The sequence below is a fragment of the Elephas maximus genome, chromosome 3 (assembly GCF_024166365.1).
Source record: "Elephas maximus indicus isolate mEleMax1 chromosome 3, mEleMax1 primary haplotype, whole genome shotgun sequence".
Classification (NCBI taxonomy): domain Eukaryota; kingdom Metazoa; phylum Chordata; class Mammalia; order Proboscidea; family Elephantidae; genus Elephas; species Elephas maximus.
In genome coordinates, this window is record NC_064821.1 from 77168897 (window position 1) to 77191780 (window position 22884).

The 22884-nt window shown below is 40.0% G+C and overlaps 1 protein-coding gene across 3 annotated transcripts in view; it reads left to right on the forward strand.

Moving 5' to 3' along the window:
• Positions 1-363: 363 nt before the first annotated feature.
• LOC126072884 (protein argonaute-4) overlaps positions 364-22884 on the forward strand; it is a 41772-nt gene continuing 19251 nt past the window's right edge. The window contains exons 1-12 of one of the 3 annotated variants that reach the window (XM_049878742.1): positions 364-650; positions 8169-8334; positions 14400-14520; positions 15956-16137; positions 16320-16456; positions 16549-16683; positions 17624-17711; positions 19533-19680; positions 19931-20050; positions 20167-20295; positions 20489-20622; positions 22076-22260. In XM_049878742.1, coding sequence (XP_049734699.1) covers positions 632-650; positions 8169-8334; positions 14400-14520; positions 15956-16137; positions 16320-16456; positions 16549-16683; positions 17624-17711; positions 19533-19680; positions 19931-20050; positions 20167-20295; positions 20489-20622; positions 22076-22260 — 1564 coding nt within the window. In that variant the 5' untranslated portion in view covers positions 364-631. Of the gene's footprint in view, positions 651-8168; positions 8335-14399; positions 14521-14548; positions 15617-15955; positions 16138-16319; positions 16457-16548; positions 16684-17623; positions 17712-19532; positions 19681-19930; positions 20051-20166; positions 20296-20488; positions 20623-22075; positions 22261-22884 lie in introns of those variants that run through there. The other 2 variants (XM_049878739.1, XM_049878740.1) reach the window with 2 other exon arrangements.

The following is a 22884-nucleotide window of genomic DNA, read 5'->3' on the forward strand; positions in this document are numbered from 1 at the left end:
AGAAGACATGCCATAGACCAAAGTGAGAGTCCTGTGTCTGCGAAGCAGCCGCGACTGGATCCAGATCTTGTGCAGGACACTGCGGATTGGGACGCCCTGGGAGGATCTCATGTAGCCCCCCAGAGCCGTTTGCCCCTGGACAGCAGCCCTGCGCAGACTGGGCAGTGCGGGCGGGCACGTGCCCTCCACGTCCTGCGGACACTGCCCCTCCGGGCGCGCGCCCGCCCCCGCCCCCCCGCCCCCCCCGCCCCCAGCTGGGCTCGGTGGGCCCCGCACCTGGGGCCGCGCACGCCACCTCCGCGAGCCAGGACCCTGGGTCGCGCGCGCCCCGCGCCCCCTCCCCGCCCGGCGGGCGCGCGCGCTGGCTCCCGCTCCCGTTCCCGCTGGCAGCGGCAGCGGCGGCGGCGGCGGGGATTGTTTTGTTGTCGCTGAGACCGGAAGAGCAGTGGGAGCCGGGTCCCTGTCCCCGGGCCGGGCGCCGCCGCCGCCCCCTGCTCAGCGCCCGCGTCTCCGCGGCGCCCCCCACAGCGCCAATATTCCGGAGATCAAGCGATACGCGGCGGCGGCGGCGGCGGCGGTGCCCGGAGCGGGAGGCCCCGGGGACCGGGGCGAGGCGGCCCCCGCCGCCGCCATGGAGGCGCTGGGACCCGGTGAGGAACGCGCTTGGGCCGGGGACGGGGCTGGGGCCCGGGACCCGCTAGCCGGCGGCGGGCGGGCTGGCGGGACTATTGCTGTCCCGCCCACCGAGCCAGCCCGCGCGGACCCAGGTTCGGGCCGTCAGGCCTCAGGAAAGGGGATCCGCCTCCCATTGCACAAGGCCAGAGAAGCTGACCCCGGCCGGGGGAGGGGGGAGGGGCGGGGGCCGCGCCCCGGACTGGAGGGATGGTCTAGATCTCAATATCTAAGGGAGGGAGGCCTAGGAAGGTGACCTGCGTCCTCAGGTACAGGGAAGACCCTGATCCAGGGTGGTGGTCTGTGCTTCAGGGTCGCGGTGAGGCCAGTCTGAGCCTCAGAAGGGACAGTCTGTGCCACGTGCAGAGAGGAAGGCTGGGTTGGTCAGGGAAGGGCTCCCCACCTACTCCCAGGAGTGTTCTTGGTTTTGAACCGCACCCCTATTTTCCTTTGCACTGGTCGGTGATCCAGAGCCCTCAGATGAGGAAGGAGAACTTCCCTCAAACACCTCGCATGACTCCTAAAGGCCAAGGGACAGAGTGCCCACCCATCTTGGAAGGCCCTGAAGTCTGATAGAACATGGTGCTATGCCTCTATCTGTCAGCCTCTGTGTCAGCCCCAGGGTGGCCTGAGCTAGTCCCTTAGTGACAGGGGAGTCCCCAGCCAGCCGGCCCCAGCACAGGTTTCAAGGTCCTGAGTTCTCTTCTCACTGGGTTATGGCCTGTTGTGAGGATCAAATGAAGGAGAGTTTTGTAAACTGTGAATTCACTGTGGAGATGGCTGGCCTCTGCTTGTCTCTTCCACTCTGCCCAAGTTCTCTGCCGAGGATGTTACAGATGCCCTGAGGATTGGAGCCTGGTGCTCCCACCTGGAACTCCAACGGGTTTCTAATGCTTTGGCTAAGGAGGGCAGGGTTTAGGGGGCTGTGGTGGAATTAACTTTAATATTCAAACTTTATCTACAAAGTGGACTTAGTTGTGGAACATTTCATCTTTTTAGTGCATAGAAAACTCGACTTACCATTTGAGTTTTGAAACTTTGCAGATTTGTTTACTTAGAACTTGTTTGAATAGCTGAATGATTAAGCCCCACCTTAATTTACTGCTTAAAGTGTTTTTAAAGGCATTTATAATCAAATTTCATATACCTTTAAAAATAAATTAGTTTTGGCACATTAATATTATTTGATCAACCTCAGTGTGAGTATTATGCTAGGTTACTTCAGATATGTCTCTGGCTAAAGGCATGATTAGGTCTTTAGAAATGTAACAAGACTGACAGACTTCTTTCTGTTCAAATTCAAACTGGTAATTTAGTAGTTGTACGACCTTGGGCAAATTACTTAATTCCTTTGAACTTCCATTTCCTCATCTATAAAATAAGAGTAATAATGTTTATGTGCTGCAGGGTTGTTGTGAGAATGAATTGAGATAATATATGTGAAAAGTCTTATTGTAGAGATTACAGCATGGTAGATGCTCAGGAAATATTTCTTTCCTCCCACTTCTGTTGTTAGTTGCCATCGGTTCCAACTCATATCGACCCTAGGGACAACAGAATGAAACAATACCCAGTCCTGTGCCATCCTCACAATCATTGCTATGTTAAAGCCCATTGTTGCGGCCACTGTGTCAGTCCATCTTGTTGAGGGTCTTCCTCTTTTTCACTGACCTACTCTACCAGGCATGGTGTCCTCCAGGGACTGGTCCCTCCTGATAGCATGTCCAAAGTCTGTGAGACAAATTCTTCCCATCGTTGCTTCTAAGGAGCATTCTTCCAAAACAGATTTGTTTGTTCTTCTGGCAGGCCATGGTATATTCAATATTCTTCACCAACACCATAATTCAAATGCATCTTTGGTCTTCCTTATTCATTGTCCAGCTTTCACATGCATATGAGGCAATTGAAACTACCATGCCTTGGGTCAGGCACAGCTTAGTCCTCCAAGTGACATCTTTGCTTTTAAACACTTTAAAGAGATCCTTTACAGCAGATTTGCCCAATGCAATACATTGTTTCATTTCTTGAGTGTTGCTTCCAATGGGTACTGATTGTAGATCCATGTTAAATGAACATGGCCTCCTCTGTTAGTATCTGTAATTGAAGCAACAGTTGCATTTATGAACTGATACCAAAAGAGACTATGTAAACATGTGCAAAAACTTGTAGTGTCAGGAAGGGCCCATGGACACCGTTTTTTTTCTTGGGAGGGCCTGATTTTTAGTCTTTGCAGGTTTGAGGACTTATCCTGGTTTATTCAGATTGTGGAAAATTAACTCTCCTTAACCACATTTATAAGACACTAATGAATAAGCCAGAATGTCTCATAGAGCTTTCCTGTTGGCTGGAATATTTTCCAGTCTGCTGTCTAGCAGACTCCTTTTTTGGTGTTGCAGTACCTTGGAAACCCGATTAATAACAAGAAGATGCTTGCTGAGCATAGAATCAGAGCAAAGGGAGTTGAGAGTCTTGTGGGATATTTCATCCAGGCTGTTTTAGAACCTAGGAAAACATCCCTGCTTCTCTGTTAGAGCACACCTACCTAGTGCTTTGTGTCTCCCTCCCTTGAACAATCACCGAAGCATTCTTAGTCTTGTTCTGTCCCCCCACCTCACTCTCCAGTTCTGTTTCTGACAGTAACTCAGACATATAACTAATATGTCACCACTTATTTTGGTTATATTGAGGATAGCCTTAATTTTTGTAGTGCTTTATAGTTTAGAAAGCACTTTCATATCTATTAGCTCATTGGATCTTATGTTAGGTGGGCAAGGCAGGTATTGTCCCCACTTTACAGATGAGAAAACTGGAGTTCAGAGAGCTTAGGTGACTTCATCAAGGTCTCCAGGCTGAGTGGTGAAATGAGGACCACAGTCTGGGTCATCTGACTCCTAGTCTAATGCCTTCCTCTTCATTTAAAGCTGACCTCATCTATTCTCTGTTGAGTTATATTTGTTCCCATTTCAGATGATGTAATTTCTGCTTTGCCATTAAGTTTTGGGAATGCCCCCCTATATACAGGCCAGGGACCTTTGAGCACTCATTAAAATATTTCTATGAATACAATCATAATAAAACCAAAACCAAACCAGTGCCATCGAGTCGATTCCAACTCATAGCGACCCTATAGGACAGAGTAGAACTGCCCCATAGAGTTTCCAAGGAGTGCCTGGCAGATTCAAACTGCCGACCTTTTGGTTAGCAGCCGTAGCACTTAACTGCTACGCCACCAGGGTTTCCACAATCATAATAGCTATCGTTTATTGAGTGTTTACTATTACCAGGCATTGTGCTGAGTCTTTTACATACATCATCCCATTGAATCCTCACAATAGCCTGTGAGATAGTTGCTATTATTATCCTCCCCATTTTATGGTTAAGGAAACTGAGGCACCGTGAGGCTAAGAAACAGACCCAATATCTTGCAGCTAGGGAGCAGTCAAATCAGGATTCAAACCCAGGCAGTCTGGTTCCAGAGCCTTAGCCACTGTACTTTATTGCCTCATAAGTAGAGATTTTGCTAAACTCAAGGAAACCAGCTTTTGGAATGAAAAGTTTAGGGTATAGTTTTCTAACTAAATCTAAATTTTTTAAGAGAAATGTTCACTCACCTTCTAATTTTTCTCACTTGCCAAGAAAAAGAGACACATACAGTATTTATCTTTCTCCACTTTTTAATTCCTTACCTTATAATTCCTCTGCTCTTTTGGCATCAGGTATTTCAGAAAGGTATAGATACTATAAAATCAAAAAAACCAAACCTGTTGTCATCAAGTTGATTCCAACTCACACCGACCATATAGGAGTAAAACTGCCCCCTAGAGTTTCCAAGGAGCAGCTGGTGGATTTGAACTGCTGACCTTTTGGTTAGCAGCGAAGCTCTTAACCATTGTACCACCAGGACTGCAAGTTAGGAGACCTAATTCCTGTTGTCCTTTTTAAAGTTAAAGTCATATGACCTTGGGTAAGTCATTTCTTTGAAGTTTCTGTTTGCAAATTTCTATCATAATGGCAGATTTCTTCCAGCTTTTATGATACATTGAAATATGCAGAGTTGACTTATCTATATGACTTGACTGGGTTATTTTAGTATGCCTGTCACCTCTGACATTATTTATTACTAACCTCTTTCATGTTTATGGAGACCCTGGGTGGTGCAGGAAACCCAGGTGGCATAGTGGTTAAGAGCTGCAGCTGCTAACCAAAAGGTTAGCAGTTCAAATCTACCAGGTGCTCCTTGGAAACTGTATGGGGCAGTTCTACTCTGTCCTTTAGGATCATTATGAGTCAAAATCAACTCAATGAAAATGGCTTTGGTTTTTGTTTTTGTTTTGGTGGGTGGTGCAGATGTTTAAGTGCTTGACTATCATCCAGAAGGTTGGTGGTTTAAACTCACCCAGAGACACCTCAGAAGACAGGCCTGTTGATCTGTTCTGAAAGGTCACAGCCTTGAAAACCCTATGGAGCAGTTCTGTTCTATACACATGGGATCGCCATGAGTCAAGATCAATTCAATGTCAACTAACAACAACAAGGTTTCTGTTTAGCTTTCATTTGGAACTGCCACAAGGATTATTGGTACTTCTCAGTTAAACATTTATTGAATTCATAAAATGTGCTGATCAGGGAGACAGCATGAACCAGAGGTCCATTTCTTCCAGGGCTGAAACAGTCTAGTGGAGAAGACAGTAATTTAACAAGTGGCTTCTACATGCTTACATTAAGTACTCTGTTATCTAGAGAGTCTTGAGAACACAGAGGATAGATTTACCTGTCTGGGAGAATCAGGAAAGGCTTTCCAAGGCAGTCGTACCTGACCTGAGTTTCGAAGATAAGTAAAATCAGCCATTGAAAACTCTGTGGAGCACAGTTCTGCTCTGACACACATGAGGTTGCTGTGAGTCAGAATCGATTCAATGGCGACTGGTAATTTTTTTTTTTTTTTAAGAATTTAAAGGAAGGATTTAATATGTGAAAACATTTTCAATACTTCAAAAATTAAAGTAAAAATTAGTATAAGGTGATCTGTCACCAATAGACACAAATTTCATTAAAGGTCTACTCTGATGTTCTTAAGTGTTGGAACAGAGTAGCTTCTTGCTTTGGAGTTCTCTCTCCTAAGTGAATTGTCTCTGTTCTCAGTGAAATATCATTGCAGTAAGAGAACCTGCTGTAACCACAGCCCAGTTTACCCCCCCCCCCCGAAAAAACAAAAAAAACAAACTCATTGCTGTCTAGTCAATTCCAACCCATAGCAACCCGATAGGACACAGCAGAACTGCCCCATAGGGCTTCCAGGGAGTGGCTGGTGGATTTGAACTGCCAGCCTTTTGGTTAGCAGCTCAACACTTATTCATAGCAGAAAAGATGTTTATTTTTTTAGGCCAGCATCCATGTGATATTATCATCAAATGGGAGTAAGGTTTTGTCTAGACAAGTATCTCCCAAACCGTGTTGCATAAGACCCTTTCTACTGAATATTAATAGATGTTGGATAAAATTAAAAAACAAAAGTTCTGGGGAAAATAAGTTGAATAAATGATGAGTTAAACAGGTTAATTTAATACATGACTAGAGAATTTACTATGATAACATACATTGTAGAGTTTTAAGAAGGGAAACAAATATGCAAGGTTTCTTTAACTTATGGAATCTTTCTTTTGTGGAACATCTTGTGAACCATCTTCTTGATGTCAGCACTATTGATATTTTGGACTACATAATTCTTTCTTGTGATAGACTGTCATGCACATTGTAGGATATTTAGCTACATCCTTGGACTTTACCCACTGGGTGCTGGTAGCACCCTCCACGTTCTGACAACCAGAAATGTTTCCAGACATTTGCCACACGTTTCTTGGGGAGTGGGGCGGGGGGAGGGGGACAGCGGGAAAATCGCCTCTGGTTGAGAGCCGCCGGTCTAGACTGTAAGTTCCTTGAAGTCAGGGACTCTGTTTTGAGTCCACAGTGCAGGTTAAACATGTCATAAATGAATAGATATCTGTTGAATGAATAGACCAAACCTTATGATAGGGAGAATCTTAGATTGCCCACACTCTGAAATGCAGATTGTAGACAAGAATGTCTAGCCAGCATTACTGGTATTATTTCACTATCAAAATTAGCAAGTAAATTGATAAATATTGCTTCTGTTTAATCTCTCCTGTAAGTACAGCCAATGATAATGCAAACTAATTTAATGGATCATCTCCAGTCTGAACACTGTGATGACCCCCAGAGTTTAGAGATGGTTTTATTTTAAAATGCATATAATTTTGCAACAACGGTGTGCATCAGTGTTGTATCATTATTCAATCTGTACACTGAGCAAACAATCTGAAAAACTGGACTATATGAAGAAGAACATGGCATCAGAATTGGAGGAAGACTCATTAACAACCTGCGTTATGCAGATGACACAACCTTGCTTGCTGAAAGTGAAGAGGACTTAAAGCACTTACTGATGAAGATCAAAGACCACAGCCTTCAGTATGGATTGCACCTCAACATAAAGAAAACAAAAATCCTCACAACTGTACCAGTAAGCAACATCACGATAAACTGAGAGGAGATTGAGGTTGTCAAGGATTTCATTTTACTTGGATCCAAAATCAACACCCATGGAAGCAGCAGTCAAGAAAACAAATGATGCATTGCATTGGGCAAATCTGCTGCAAAAGACCTCTTTAAAGTGTTAAAAAAACAAAGATGTCACATTGAAGATTAACGTATGCCTGACCCAAGCTATGGTGTTTTCAGTCCCCTCGTATGCATGTGAAAGCTGGACAATGAATAAGGAAGACCAAAGAAGAATTGATGCCTTCGAATTGTGGTGTTGGCAAAGAATACTGAATATATCATGGACTGCCAAAAGAACAAACAAATCTGTCTTGGAAGACGTACAACCCGAATGCTCCTTAGAAGCAAAGATGGCGAGACTACGTCTCACATACTTTGGACATGTTGTCAGGAGGGACCAGTCCCTGGAGGACATCATGCTTGGTAAAGTGGAGGGTCAGCGAAAAAGAGGAGTACCCTCAACAAGATGGACTGACATAGTGGCTGCAACAATGGGCTTAAACATAGCAACGAGTGTGAGAATGGCACAGGACTGGACAGTGTTTCGTTCTGTGGTACAAAAAGTCGCTATGAGTTGGAACCAACTAGACAGCACCTAACAACAACAACAAAATTTTGCAAGCCACGCTATAGAGATACTAATGCTCATGAAAGGTTTTATATGGTAGTCTGCATCTGAGAGGAATTAATCAAACTATCTAATTCTGACATCTTCAAATTAAAAAAAATAGCAACATGGAAAAATATTTAGAAACTTAAATTTAAGTCGAGACACCCCAAACTCTTTATATCAGCATATGTTTGGTGAACAATAAGAGCTCAATAATTGTAGCTGTCATCATCATCGAACATCATTATTAAGGGATATTATCCTCCATGACCAAATAAACAGCATATCAAATGTCTTTCAATCTTAGGACCTCCAACCAACCTGTTTCAGCCACCACGTCGTCCTGGCCTTGGGACTGTTGGAAAACCAATTCGACTGTTAGCCAATCATTTTCAGGTTCAGATTCCTAAAATAGATGTGTATCACTATGATGTGGATATTAAACCAGAAAAACGGCCTCGTAGAGTCAACAGGTAAGGATTAGAAAAAGTAGAATTCTATACACTTAAATGCTTATAATTTATTAGGTGACTCCCATATCGTTCCCTCAATTCTTTCAACACATGGCCTTTGTTTTTCTCTAAGATGGTAAGCTTCTTGATGGCAGGTTTGCTGTCTCATACTTGGTTATCCTCCACAGATCCTAGCAGAGTGCTGGATATATCGCTGGTCAATCAGTAAATAGTTACTGAATGAGGAAGAAAGATCACTCTTTTATTCACCAAGGGTAACAGAAATTTATAAAATGAGTGAAGACATTAGTGTTCATGGGAGAGAAAACTACCTGGAAATTAAAATTTTATTATTAAGTGTTGTAACTGGGCATGAAAAAATGTAAGTGTAAAGACAGAAGAATCATCTTGGAGCATTGTAAAAAGTAAGCTCAGAGAGAAGCTCTATTTCTAGGATTATCCAAGAGGGGTCTTGATGAGAGATAGAAATATTGTGTTCTGTATGGGAGGACTATACAGGTGTGAACATATAGACCTGTAGCAAATATTCTTACAGTGTGCCGAGAATACCCACTTTCCTTTTCCCTGATTCTGTGCAGTGTTATTTAAGCAGTCTTTGATGTTAAGGTTCTTGCTTTTTTAAGTATGCTCTTTCTGTTGTGTGAAATATTTTGTGCTGTTTGATTTTTTTCTCATTACAAATCAATAATTTGACCTTCTGGTACAGTTCAGTCTCATGTGAGGTCATAATAGTTTGGCTGTTACATGACTTCGAGATCAGTCATAGTAAATGGCTAACACTGAGTCATTCAGCAAATATTTTACTGAGTGCTTACTACGTGCCAAGTATTGTTCTAGGCTGTGGGAATGAAACAAAACCGACAAAAGTGCCTACCTTTAAGGAGTTTATATCTAGTAGGAGAAGACCACAAATAAATAATTAAAAAAAACATGTTATTTGTTAGAGTTGATAAGTGCTATGGAGAAAAAGCAGGGATGGAATATAAGGAATAGGGGTAGGGCAGACCACTGATATATCTGTATTTACATTCATATAAAATTTGTTTTAATATAGTTACGGAAGGTCTCACTGAAAAGTGACATTTGAGAAGAAATATGGAGATAAGCGGGATATAGGTGAAGAATATTTCAGGCAGAGGCAACAGCTTGCTTGGTGTATTTAAGGATTAGTAAATAGGTCTGGATTGCTGGAGTGAGAGGCGAGGGTAGAGAGTGATAGGTAGGTTAGAGAAACTTCACAGGGCCCTAACCATGCAGAATCTTGTAGGCAGTGCCACATATAATTGACTTAGATTTTTAATGGATTGCCCTGAGTGTGATTAGAGAAAATAATACTCCAAGACTGAGCTTTGAGGCACTCTAATATTTAGAGATTGGGAGATGGAGAAGTATCAGCAGCAAAACTGGAATCGAGGGGCCATCGTTATTGTTGTCGCTAGGTGCCATCCAGTTGGTTCCAACTCATAGCAACCCTACGTACAACAGAACGACACACTGCCCAATCCTGCACCAACCCCATGATTGTTGCTATGCTTGAGTCCATTGTTGCAGCCACTGTGTCACTCCATCTTGTTGAGGGTCTTCCTCTTTTTCGCTGACCCTCTTCTTTACCAAGCATGATGTCCTCCAGGGATTGGTCCCTCTTGATAACATGTCCAAAGTATGTGAGACAAAGTCTCATCATCCTCACTCGTAAGGAGCATTCTGGCTGTACTTCTTCAAGATAGGTTTGTTTGTTCTTTTCACGCCCAATGGTATATTCAGTATTCTTCCCCAACACTACAATTCAAAGGCATCGATTCTTCTTTGGTCTTCCTTATTCGTTGTCCAGCTGTCGCATGCCTATGAGGTGATTGAAAACACCTTGGCTTGGGTCAGGCACACCTTAGTCCTCAAAGTGACATCTTTGCTTTTTAACACTTTAAAGAGGTCTTTTGCAGCAGATTTGCCCAATGCAGTGCATCCTTTGATTTCTTGACTGCTGCTTCCATGGGTGTTGATTTTGGATCCAAGTAAAGTGAAATCCTTGAGAACTTCATTCTTTTCTCCATTTATCATGATGTTGCCTATTGGTCCAGCTGTAAGGATTTTTGTTTTATGTTGAGGTATAATCCACAGCGAAGGCTGTGGTCTTTGATATCCATCGGTAAGTGCTGTAAATCTGCTTCATTTTCAGCAAGAAAGGTTGTGTCATCTGCATATTACCTAATGCCGTGTTCTTCATATAGTCCAGCTTCTCGGATTATTTGCACAGGATACAGATTGAATAAGTATGGTGAAAGGATACAACCCTGATGCACACCTTTCCTGATTTTAAACCATGCAGTATCCCCTTATTCTGTTGGAACGACTGCCTTTTGATCTACGTACAGGTTCCTCATGAGCTCAATTAAGTGTTCTGGAATTCCCATTCTTTGCAATGTTATCCATAATTTGTTATGATCCACACAGTCGAATGCCTTTGCATACTCAATAAAATGCAGGTAAATATCTTTCCGGTGTTCTCTGCTTTCAGCCAGGGTTCATCTGACATCAGCAAATATATCCCCCTTTCCACATCCTCTTGTAAATCTGGCTTGAATTTCTGGCAGTTCTGTCAATGTACTGCTGCAGGCACTTTTGAATGATCTTCAGCAAAATTTTACTTGTGTGTGATATTAATGATATTGCCTGATAATTTCCGCATTCTGTTGGATCACCTTTCTTTGGAATGCGCATAAATATGATCTCTTCCAGTCAGTTGGCCAGGTAGCTGTCTTCCAAATTTCTTGGCATAGATGAGTGAGCACTTCCAGCGCTGCATCCATTTGTTGAAACATCTCAGTTGGTATTCTGTCAATTCCTGGAGCCTTGTTTTTTGCCGATGTCTTCAGTGCAGCTTGGACTTATTTCTTCAGTACCATCAGTTCCTGTCATATGCTGCCTCCTGAAATGTTTGAACATTGACCAATTCTTTTTGGTACAGTGACTATATTCCTTCCATCTTCTTTTGATGCTTCCTGTGTCATTTAATATTTTCCGTGTAGAATCCTTCAGTATTGGAGCTTGAGGCTTGAATTTTTTTCTCAGTTCTTTCAGCTTGAGAAATGCCAAGTGTGGTCTTCCATTTTGGTTTTCTATCTCCAGGTCTTTGCATGTGTCATTGTAATACTTTGTCTTCTCGAGCTGCCTTTTGAAATCTTCTATTCAGATCTTTGACTTCATCATTTCTCCCTTCTGCTTTAGCTACTGTACATTCAAGAGCAACTTTCAGAGTCTGACATCCATTTTGGCCTTCTCTTTCTTTCCTTCTGTCTTTTCAATGACCTCTTGCTTTCTTCATGTATGATGTCCTTTATGTCGTTCCACAATTCATCTGGTCTTTGGTCATTAGTGTTCAGTGTATCAAATCTCTTCTTGAGATGGTCTCTCTAAATTCAGGTGGAATATACTCAAGGTCATACTTTGGCTATGGACTTGTTCTAATTTTCTTCTTCAGCTTGAATTTAAATATGAGCAGTTGATGGTCTGTTCCACAGTCAGCCCCTGGACTTTTTCTGACTGATGACATTGAGCTTTTCCATCGTCTCTTTCCATAGATGTAGTCAGTTTGGTTCCGGTGAGGTCCACATGTATAGTCGCCATTTATGTTGTTGAAAAAAGATATTTGCAATGAATAATTCATTGGTCTTGCAAAATTCCACCACGAGATCTCAGGCATTGTTTCTATCACCAAGGCCATATTTTCCAACTACTGGGTCCTTCTTTGTTTCCAGCTTTTGCATTCCAATCACTGGTAATTATAAATGCATCTTGATTGCACGTTTGATCAATTTCAGACTCCAGAAGTTGGTAAAAATCTTTAATTTCTTCATCTTTGGCCTTAGTGCTTGGTGGGTAAATTTGAATAATAGTTGTATTAACTGGTCTTCCTTGTGGGCATATGGATATTATCCTATCACTGACAGTGTTGTACTTCAGGATAGATCTTCAAGTACAACCATTGGCATAGGAGAAAACCAGTAGAGTGTTGTCCTGGAGGCAAGGGAAGAAGATGTTTTACATTGGAAGAATTTGTCATCTAATGATCAAGCAGCATTGAATTGAGCAATGTGGAGCTCATTGAAGACCTTGATAAAAGTGGTGGAGGAAAAGCCTGACTTGAGAAGGTTTAAGAAAGAAAGGAGAAGAATAATTAGAGATAACTCTTCCAAGCGATTTCGAAGAAGAGCAGAGCAAAGGGACATTCAGACAAGGAGGAACTGGGGTCAAGAAAGTTAACTGTTTTTTTAGGATTGGAGAAATTATAGCATCTTTATATGCTGAGAGAATAATCCAATAGGGAGGAAAATTTTGATGATTCAAGACAGAGGAAAACTGCTGAGGTGATATCTATTAGCTGACCAGAGTAGGTAGGCTAATCATGTGACAAGCACTCTTCTAAATACTTTGTGTATTTATTCACTTAATATAACAACTTTCTGAGGTAGATATTATTATTATTATCATCACTTTACAAATGTAGAAACAGACATGTGGAAGATTTAGAAACTTGTCCAAGTTTATGCAGCTCTGTCACTTGATAATTGTGCTAGCATGGGCAGGCCCTTGCCGGTTCTGAATTTTTATTTCTTCTCTTTAATATGAAGGCAATAATAGGTGCTCTGCTTGTCTCATAAGGTTATTGTGAAGATTAAATGAGAATAGAGGTGAAAATATCTTGGTCATTGTGAAACTCTTTATAGTTATAATTTAAGAATATAAAGCGAGAGACTACCCTTTTCCAGTATGGGAATGCACAGTTCTTAAGTTAGCTTTATTATGGGAAATATAGAATACTATATTTTTCCGTCAGTTTTTTTCAGTTGCGTGTGACTTTACCGTATGACTCTACCACAAATTTCATTCATAATAATATTAACACATTAGCTAGTTGTGATGTGTTTTGGCTTTTAAGATACTGTTCCCACACATGGAGCTCATACATGTTGGTAAGGCTGCATATGTATTAAAAAAAACAACCAGTTACTGTGAAGTCGCTTCCGACTCATGGCAACTCCATGTGTGTCAGAGTAGAGCTGTGCTCCATAAGGTTTCCAATGGCTTTTATCTTTCAGAAGTAGATCACCAGGCCTTTCTTACCAGGCTTTTCTGGATGGACTTTAACCTCCAGTCTTCCAATTAGCAGCCAAGCACGTTAGCTGTTTGCACCACCCAGGAGCTCCTGCTCCTATATAGCACCTGATTTTTTATTGACTCTAGTATTCCAAAATTTCACAGATCCAGGTCTGTCCATACCTGGTCATATCATAACTGTGTATGCTCCAGTTTTCCTTGCAGCTGCATGTATTTCATGGCCTGGGTACAGTATGATCTTTCATACATGCAAGAACACCTAAGTAAAGCTACCTATGCTTGACTGAGAGAATTTTAAAAATGAATTTTAAAAAGAAATAAACTACATCAGTAATTATTTTGCCATGACAGTGTTTTACAACATTCCCGTTTCTACATTGCTTCAGAACACCATGGAATTAAAAAATAATGATAATAGTAACAGTACGCAGAATAATAAATTACCAGCATTAGGCAAAGCGGTTGACTTGTTCCTTTGGATGTGATGTATCGTAGATACATCGATCCTCAGATTTCTAAATTCTGTCCACTCTCTTTTCTAAAACCAATGTACTTAAATAAGGATGTTGATTTGATAACAAGCTTATCATTATTTGGTGGTGAATATCCATGCCAAACTTAGGTGCCCAAGATAGGTTATTCTTATAAAGCTACATGTATTATAGGAGAGGGTTTTGGAAAGTGGGAGTTTGAGAGGACACCATCCACTTTATACTCTCTTTCCTTTTTTTTAACCTCCTTCTGTTATCATCTCATAGTTGCTTTTGATAACATGTTGCTACCTTTCTTTAGTTAGCTACTTTTTAAATTACTTGACTCAATTATAACTTTAACTCTTACTCTTTCTGAGTAGATTTGCCCTGAATTTAGGTGATTATAGGTATGGTGATACTTGCCTTACTGTTCACCATTTCACAAAGCTAACTGCCAGTGTCTCCATTACTGTTAAGGGAGGTAGTAGATACAATGGTGCGGCATTTCAAGATGCAAATATTTGGTGATCGGCAGCCTGGCTATGATGGCAAAAGAAACATGTACACAGCACATCCACTGCCAATTGGACGGGATAGGGTGAGTGTTAACAGCAAGAAATATTTTTTAGACTTCAATCATGTAGTGGTAATTACATATGATAAAAATGTTTTCCTTCTAATAAGAATTTAATTTTTAGAATTTTCTCATGGTAAGGATAGATATGCGTTTTTCTGTCCATATTCTCTGTCCCTTAGTTAATCAAAAATTGACGATGAGACTAACGTTAGAATTTAGGTTGATTATGCCGTCATTACCTATAGCCAGAGTTCCTCACATTGTTAAAGTGCTACCTGAATCTCAACAGTGGAGTTTTTATAAATTATGGAAATTATACAATACTCAGGAAGATAGGTTTGGTTTAGATTCACAATACCATAATAACTTTGTTGTTGTTTGCATTTTTTTATTGCGGTAAATGCACATAATATAAAATTTACCTTTTTAACCATTTTTAAGGGTATGATTCAATGGCATTAAATACATTCACGTTGTTGTGTAATATCATCACAGTTTATTTCCAGAATGTTTTCATCATCCCAAACAGAAAATTTGTGCCCATTAAAGAAAAACTCTCCATTTACCTCTTCCTCCAGTCACTGGTAACATTTATTCTACTTTCTGTTTCTATGAATTTGCCTGCTCTGGATACCTCATATAAATAAAATCATACAGCATTTGTCCTGTTGTGTCTGGCTTAATTAGCGTAGTATTTTCAAGGTTCATCCATGTTGTAGCATTATCAGTACTTCATTCCTTTTATGGCTGAATAATATTCCATTGTATATGTATAGGACATTTTGTTTATCCATTCATTAGTTGATGGACACTTCGGTTGTTCTGGCTACCGTGAGTATTTGGTGCACAAATATCTATTTGAGTTCCTGTTTTAAATTCTTTTGGTTATATACCTAGGAGTGGAATTGCTGAGTCATATGGTAATTCTGTGTTTAACTTTTTGAGCACAATAACTTTAAAAATATTTACTTTTGAAATTAGAAAAGTAATACATGAATATATGCTCATTTAAACTTATTCAGACAATTCAGAAATTTTGTGGTTTCCTGCTTCCCCTACCTTCCTATACCCCTCAATTCCATTTTTCTTTTCAGCAGAAACTACTGATAACAGTTTGGTATGTATCCTTTCATATATTTTTATGTGTACTGGATTGGCTATGTATATTCTGTCTTGCTCTCTCTCTTTTTGCATATTCTATGATTAGTTTTTTCATTTAACAATGTGTCTGGTAGATCCTTCCATCTCTGTTCATTTAGATCTACCTTATTTTTTAACTGTTGCATAAGATTCCATATTAAATTAGTCCCCTATTGATGGATACTTTCCAATGTTTTACAATTGCAGAAAATGTTAACAATAAACATTCTTATGCATATAGCATATTGAATATTCCTGGGATCTTTCCCACAGCCTTTGTAAAAATGTGTGTATATATGTATTTTTTTTCCTTTAGGTTGATATGGAGGTGACCCTTCCAGGTGAGGGTAAAGATCAAACCTTTAAAGTGTCTGTCCAGTGGGTGTCAGTTGTGAGTCTTCAGTTGCTTCTAGAAGCTTTGGCCGGACACTTGAATGAAGTCCCAGATGACTCAGTACAAGCACTTGATGTTATCACAAGACACCTTCCCTCTATGAGGTTAGTACTGTGGTTTGAATTCTTTCCCACAAATATCAGGCTTTTTGGGAGACTGCCTGGAGCCATTGAAAAGTTTCTGCATAAGTCGTATTTCAAGCTTGGTTTCAGTTCATGAAATTGAGAATGACGTGAAAGACCTTTCAAATTTTTACTGTAAAACATGCAAACTCTTATTTCTTCAGGTACACTCCAGTGGGCCGTTCCTTTTTCTCACCTCCTGAAGGTTACTACCACCCTCTGGGAGGGGGCAGGGAGGTTTGGTTTGGCTTTCATCAGTCTGTGAGACCTGCTATGTGGAATATGATGCTCAATATTGATGGTAAGATGGAGCTCTCTACAAGGTACTCTTTTGACTGTTTTTTGGTCCTTTTCCTTTCCCTGGAGCTAAGTACCCTTCCTCTCTGTTGTTAGTATCTGCAACTGCTTTCTACCGGGCTCAGCCTATCATTGAGTTTATGTGTGAGGTTTTAGACATTCAGAACATCAATGAACAGACCAAACCACTAACAGACTCCCAGCGTGTCAAGTTTACCAAAGAAATCAGAGGTAGGTGTTTGCATTAATGCAGTCCTGAAGGGGCAGCTCAGCATTGTTCCAGGAGCATGGGCTTTGGAGTTAGACAGACCTGGGCTTCCATCCAGCTTAGCCAGTGGGGCCATGGGCAAATTACTTAACCACTGTGAACCTTAGTTTATTCATCAATAAGATAAACATAAGAATATATATCTTATAGGGTTGTTGGGAGAATTAAATGCAATTAGGTCTATAAAGCTTCTAGCATAGTACCTGGCGTGTATATGGCACTCAGTAAATGTTACCCTTACCTCTTAAAAACTTCCGTCTTAATAAAACAAGACAAGTTCATTTAGTCTCCTTTTGGAATTTCTTCTCTTGTTTACTTGTTATTAGCTATCTTCTCTCACTAGAATATAAGTTTCATGAGGGCTGTCTCCAGACCCCAGAATAAGTGCCAGAACATGCCAAATCAAAAACCAAACCCACTGCCATCAAGTCAATTCTGACTCATAGTAACCCTATAGCACAGAGTAGAACTGCCCCATGGGGTTTCCAAGGCTGTAATCTTTATAGACGCAGACTGTCACATCTTTCTCTTGCAGAGCGGCTGGTGGGTTTGAACTGCCGACCTTTCGGTTAGCAACCAAGCGGTTAACTACTACACCACTAGGTTTCTTGCCAGAACATATGTGTGTGTGTGTATATATGTATATAAATACATAGCCAGATCATAGTGAATGCTTAATAAATGTATATTGAATGAATTAAGAAATTAAAGTAAAATGAGCACCTAAGTCTTCCAGGTTCTAATTTCTCCTGCTTAGTTGTTGCTTTTTGCCCACAGAAGATGAAATTTTCCCTGTATCTTTATAACTTTTGTCCTGTACAATGTCATGCATGCATCTGTTTTTCTCACTATGATTTTAACTAATACTGATGTTTTGTCTTTTTTTTTTTTTTCTAACTTCAGGTCTTAAAGTTGAAGTGACCCACTGTGGACAGATGAAACGAAAATATCGAGTCTGTAACGTGACTAGACGGCCAGCCAGCCATCAAACGTATGTTAACCACGTCTAAAAATATACCACAACATATTTGGTAACAGAGTGAAGCTACTATAATCCTTAGAGATTTTTTTACTGTAATTTTCAAGATCACTGAGCTCTTCACTTGAAGCACCAACAGCTTTAAGAAATGTTTTGCATATTTTTGGTAGAGATATTTATAAAACATTTCCTGCCTTTAATTTGATTCACCTCTCAGTGTATGCTAAACATAGATCAACTTTTACTTAAGGATGCAGAGCCATCATTATAAGCGTTATTTATTATACTGCTATAATTCTTAATGTAGGACCCTCAGGGTCTAGGAAGGCCTGTAAGTCATATGAGGCTGTCGTGTGAAGACATATATTGTTTTTGAGTTTTTGCGTAGTTTTTTTCCCCTCCCTTTGTAGCTAGTTCTCACTTCTTCCATCTGTCAAGATGTATGGCATGCTGTTAGCAGCACATCCTTTCTACGTCTTCAATCTCATTTTTCTAATCGCCCAGCTTCTATTCCACTGTGAGCTATGCCTAAAGGAGACAATATATATGAAAGTGCTTTTTAAATTACCATGTTTGTATGCTTTATTCTTGTAATCAAGATCATTAAACTCATGTCTGACCTACATGTAAATACTAGCTCTTCTAAGTAAAGTGTGTGAACTTAAATATACAAACTTTACATTATTTTGGTTGTTTAGAGACCCCCTCCTTTTTTTTTTGGCTTATGTTGTAGTCTGTTTTAGATCAATGGTTCTCAATTTTCAAACTTTAGCATACATCAGAATTATCTGGAGGGCTTTGTCCTAGATAGTTGAAGGTTTTTTTAAAATTTAATTTAACTTTATTTTTTGTGACCTTGAATGAGGTATATTTACTCAGTCTGATTTGAATAAATTCTTCAGCATCACCTTATGTACCCATGACATGAATTTCTCAAGAGTTGTGAGGTGAATTCTATATCTTGTTCATATTATACCATTGACTTTATTTTCTAGGAAAAACTGTTACCAAAACCTTCTGAAGTCACTATTGAGAACTGTAACATTTGTTTCAAGAACTTGTGCCTTTTTCATTATTTACTTCACATAATCCTAAAAAAATATTTGCCTTTATAGAGCTGTATAATCTTTGCACGAAGTTTAAAAGCGCATAGATTTAAATATCACGTAAATGATCCTTCCTGCATTGTTACCTCAAGGGGCTGTAACAGTTGTAAAAGCAGCATTAAAGTTATCATTGTGCCAAATATTTGGGAGAATTCACCCACTAGAACAGCTAAATAAAGAATCTTTAAATCATGGTCCCCAGTTTATATGAGATATCCTTGCACAGTCTCAGTTTCATGTATTTGGTCTTGTTGCTTCCAAATTGATATGTATTAGTCCTGGTTTAGAAATCTGAAAATGTCCCAAGAACTGTGCTACACTCATTTTACAAAAAGTTCTGTTAAACGAACGTAAGTCCCGTGTGGATGACTCTGAGTCCTTATTTGAGTTACAGTACCTTTAAGAAAGCAGCAAGAGATATTACTTGTATCTGTAGGTGTTACCTGACCTCTACTGAGTCTGTATATTTTTTGGTTCTTCAGCTTCTTTTTTAAGTTCTTTAAAAGTTTTTAATTTACAAATTTTCTCATCCTAGCTTCAACAAACATGGAAAAGCCCAGCAGAACCGCTGTTCTGGTTAAAGTCTGAAATGACTTAAGTGAAAATGCTCAAATAAAGTTTGACTTTGTTTTTTAAGTGACTGGTAGAAAATGTTAGTTGATTATTTGTTTTCTTAAAAAAAAAAAAGAACTTGAAGAGATTTCTAAAAAGACATTCTCTCCTGTAGATTTCCTTTACAGCTAGAAAATGGTCAAGCTATGGAATGTACAGTAGCTCAATATTTTAAACAAAAGTATAGTCTGCAGCTGAAATACCCCCATCTTCCCTGTCTCCAAGTGGGACAAGAACAAAAACATACATACTTGCCACTTGAGGTAAGATCAACTACTTTTTTCTTTTACCAATCTGACAATCTTTTGAATGAGTTAAAAAAAAAAAAAAAGAGTTTGTTCTAAACTAGTGGTGAAATTTGGTGTTAATTCCTAAAACATTTTGGGTCTATAACTTCACTACGTACAGAATTTTCATTTTACTGCAAATGGGGCACGTAAGATACAGTTTGGCAAAGGCTTAAAATATAGAAGCTCATTCCACAAACTCTAATTTCTCTTTGCCTCTTGGTAGGTCTGTAATATAGTGGCAGGACAGCGATGTATAAAGAAGCTCACAGACAATCAGACTTCCACAATGATCAAAGCAACAGCAAGGTCTGCTCCTGACAGACAGGAGGAAATCAGCAGACTGGTCAGTAAGGCGTGGTCTTCAAAATAAGCTGGCTTTCAGATGAAAAAAAGAAAAAACTCCTGATGGAACACAGTTACTCTTTGGTTTTTATATATGCAGGCTTTCCTGTTCTTTAGGTGAAGAGCAACAGCACGGTGGGTGGACCTGATCCATACCTTAAAGAATTTGGTATTGTTGTCCACAACGAAATGACAGAGCTCACGGGCAGGGTGCTCCCGGCACCGATGCTGCAATATGGAGGCCGGGTGAGGTTTTTATTTTATCAAGTAAGCTTCTTCTACAACCAGCTAAAAGCAGAATAATACACTGAATTTACCCTTAGTTTTGGTCATTATTACTTGTTTTCTTTTGGCTGATACCAAAAAGAGTTTTGTTTATCCCCTGCCAATATTAAAATGGTCTTGGTTTATAATGTCTTTCTTTCTTTCTTTTTTTAAGAATAAAACGGTAGCCACACCCAACCAGGGTGTCTGGGATATGCGAGGAAAGCAGTTTTATGCTGGCATTGAAATTAAAGTTTGGGCAGTTGCTTGTTTTGCACCTCAGAAACAATGTAGGGAAGATTTACTGAAGTGAGTATCTTCATATTGCTGTGAAATGCCGTCTGTGATATGAATGTGCTATGTACCCTGGAACTAGCTCCCCGCCTCCTGTAGTGACACCATCTGGCTATATGAAAAAGACCTTGTATGCTTCAGATTTCAAACTCGGGAATTACATTTAGAATCTGATTCAGCTTCCTTACATTTAGGGCAGAAATGTGTGACTAACAAGCCTCAAGAAGTCAGTGCTGGTTGAATTCTTGAGTTCTTGCTGAAGCTTCCACAGCTCACCTCCTTTGATATTAATTGTATCTTTTGAGTAAGATAAAAACTAGTTTATTTTTAATCATTATAATTTACTAGTGAGTATGTTTAGCTGCAAGGTCACTAACTAAGATCATTGGTTCACATCTTACAGATGCAGCTATCTATATAAAGGAAGTTAGTGAGAAGAGTGGAAAAATCAAGGCAAGGAAAGGGAATGGGGATGAAAATTAAAGATTCCAATAAAATGTTGGCAAATGCACAAAAGAAATTATTCTGAAAGCTTTAGCTTTATGCATAGTGCAAATAACTCAAGTCCAAAATTTAAAACTTCAAAATGAGTTTTACTTTTTTAAGTGATGATTTATTTTTTTCAACAATTTCTACATGTATATAATTCAATGATATTCATTATATTCTTCAAGTTATGCAACCATTTCGCTACCTTTTTCCAAATTATTCCACCACTATTAACATAAACTCAGTGCCCCTAAGGAAAACTCCTCCTCCCCACCCCTGGTAACCACTAATAATCTTTGGTTTCTATGTATTTCCTTATTTCATATAAGTGAGATCATGTTCTATTTGTCCTTTTGTGACTGACTTATTTCATTCAGCATAATATTTTCAAGGTTCATCCATGTAGTGGTGTGCACCAGGACTTTGTTTCTCTTTATGGCTGAGTAATATTCCATTGTATGCGTATACCACATTTTGTTTGTCCATTCATCTGTCGATGGACGTTTTGGTTGTTTCCACATTTTGGCTTTTGTGAAAAATGCTGCAGTGAACATTGGTGTACAGGTGTGATGATTTCTTTTGACATTTCCATTGAACCAAATCTGTTATAAGTCTGAATATAACCTAAATACAGTCATTTTGTGACGGTGTGTTTCTGTGTTGTCAGGTGAGCACAAGCTTACCCAAGTGTTCTAGTACCTTTTGACCTTGCTTTTCTTTACTCCAGAATTACTGATTTGAAAGTTTTAAACAGCAATGCTGTTCTAGTCCTGGAGGCCCAGCTGAGACATAATTATTTAAAAATTAAAAATGATAATATTTAATAATATAGATTCTTCTCGTTTATAATTGCAGTGATACAACTGCTAGTCTATTTTTGGGAACCAGCTAAAGGTTTTTTTTTTTTTTTTAATTTTGGCTAAAGTCCTAAAATGTACTCTGTAATGAAAGCACAGTGTCACTGGTTCTGTTTTAACAGGAGTTTCACTGATCAGCTACGTAAAATCTCCAAGGATGCAGGAATGCCCATCCAGGGTCAGCCATGTTTCTGCAAGTACGCACAAGGCGCAGACAGCGTGGAGCCCATGTTTAAGCACCTAAAAATGACATACGTGGGCCTGCAGCTAATTGTAGTTATTTTGCCTGGGAAGACACCAGTGTATGGTACGGACCCTGTTTAATGCTGAATGACAAATAGTAGGTGTAACAGTCAGGATAAACTAGGTCGTAACAAATAGCCCCAAACTTTAAGTGGCTCAAAGCAACAACAGTTGAGTTTTCATTCCTGCTATGTGTCCATTGTGGGTAGATGGGGATCTGCTCCACGTTATCATGTCATTCTTACTCCTAGACCCACACTGGCAGAGCATCTGCTACTTGGAATATTGTTGGCCCCAAACCAGAGGGAAAGGAGAGCTCTGGAGGGTCTAAGCAATAGCTTGGCCATAACCAGCCTTACGGCTCTACCCACCCTGGGTAGGGGGAGTGGGGTTGAGGGGCAGGAAATGCAATGCAATCCTACCCAGAGGTCCAGAGCAGGGAGAGCTGGACGTTTGGTGAAAAGTACTTAGGAACATCAGAGTGGGAGAGCCTGACACTTCCAGAAAAGAATCTGTTTAGTTTGTGTCTATTATAAGAATGATACAAAGTTCTTTCGGTTATCACCTAAGTAAAGAATTTAGGAACTACAGACCAGCAGCTAGAACTTTGTGAAATTTCTTCAACCCTGTCTATGTTTGCTTCTTTTTATCCCTAGTGTCTACAGGGGAAAAATAAATAAAATAAAGG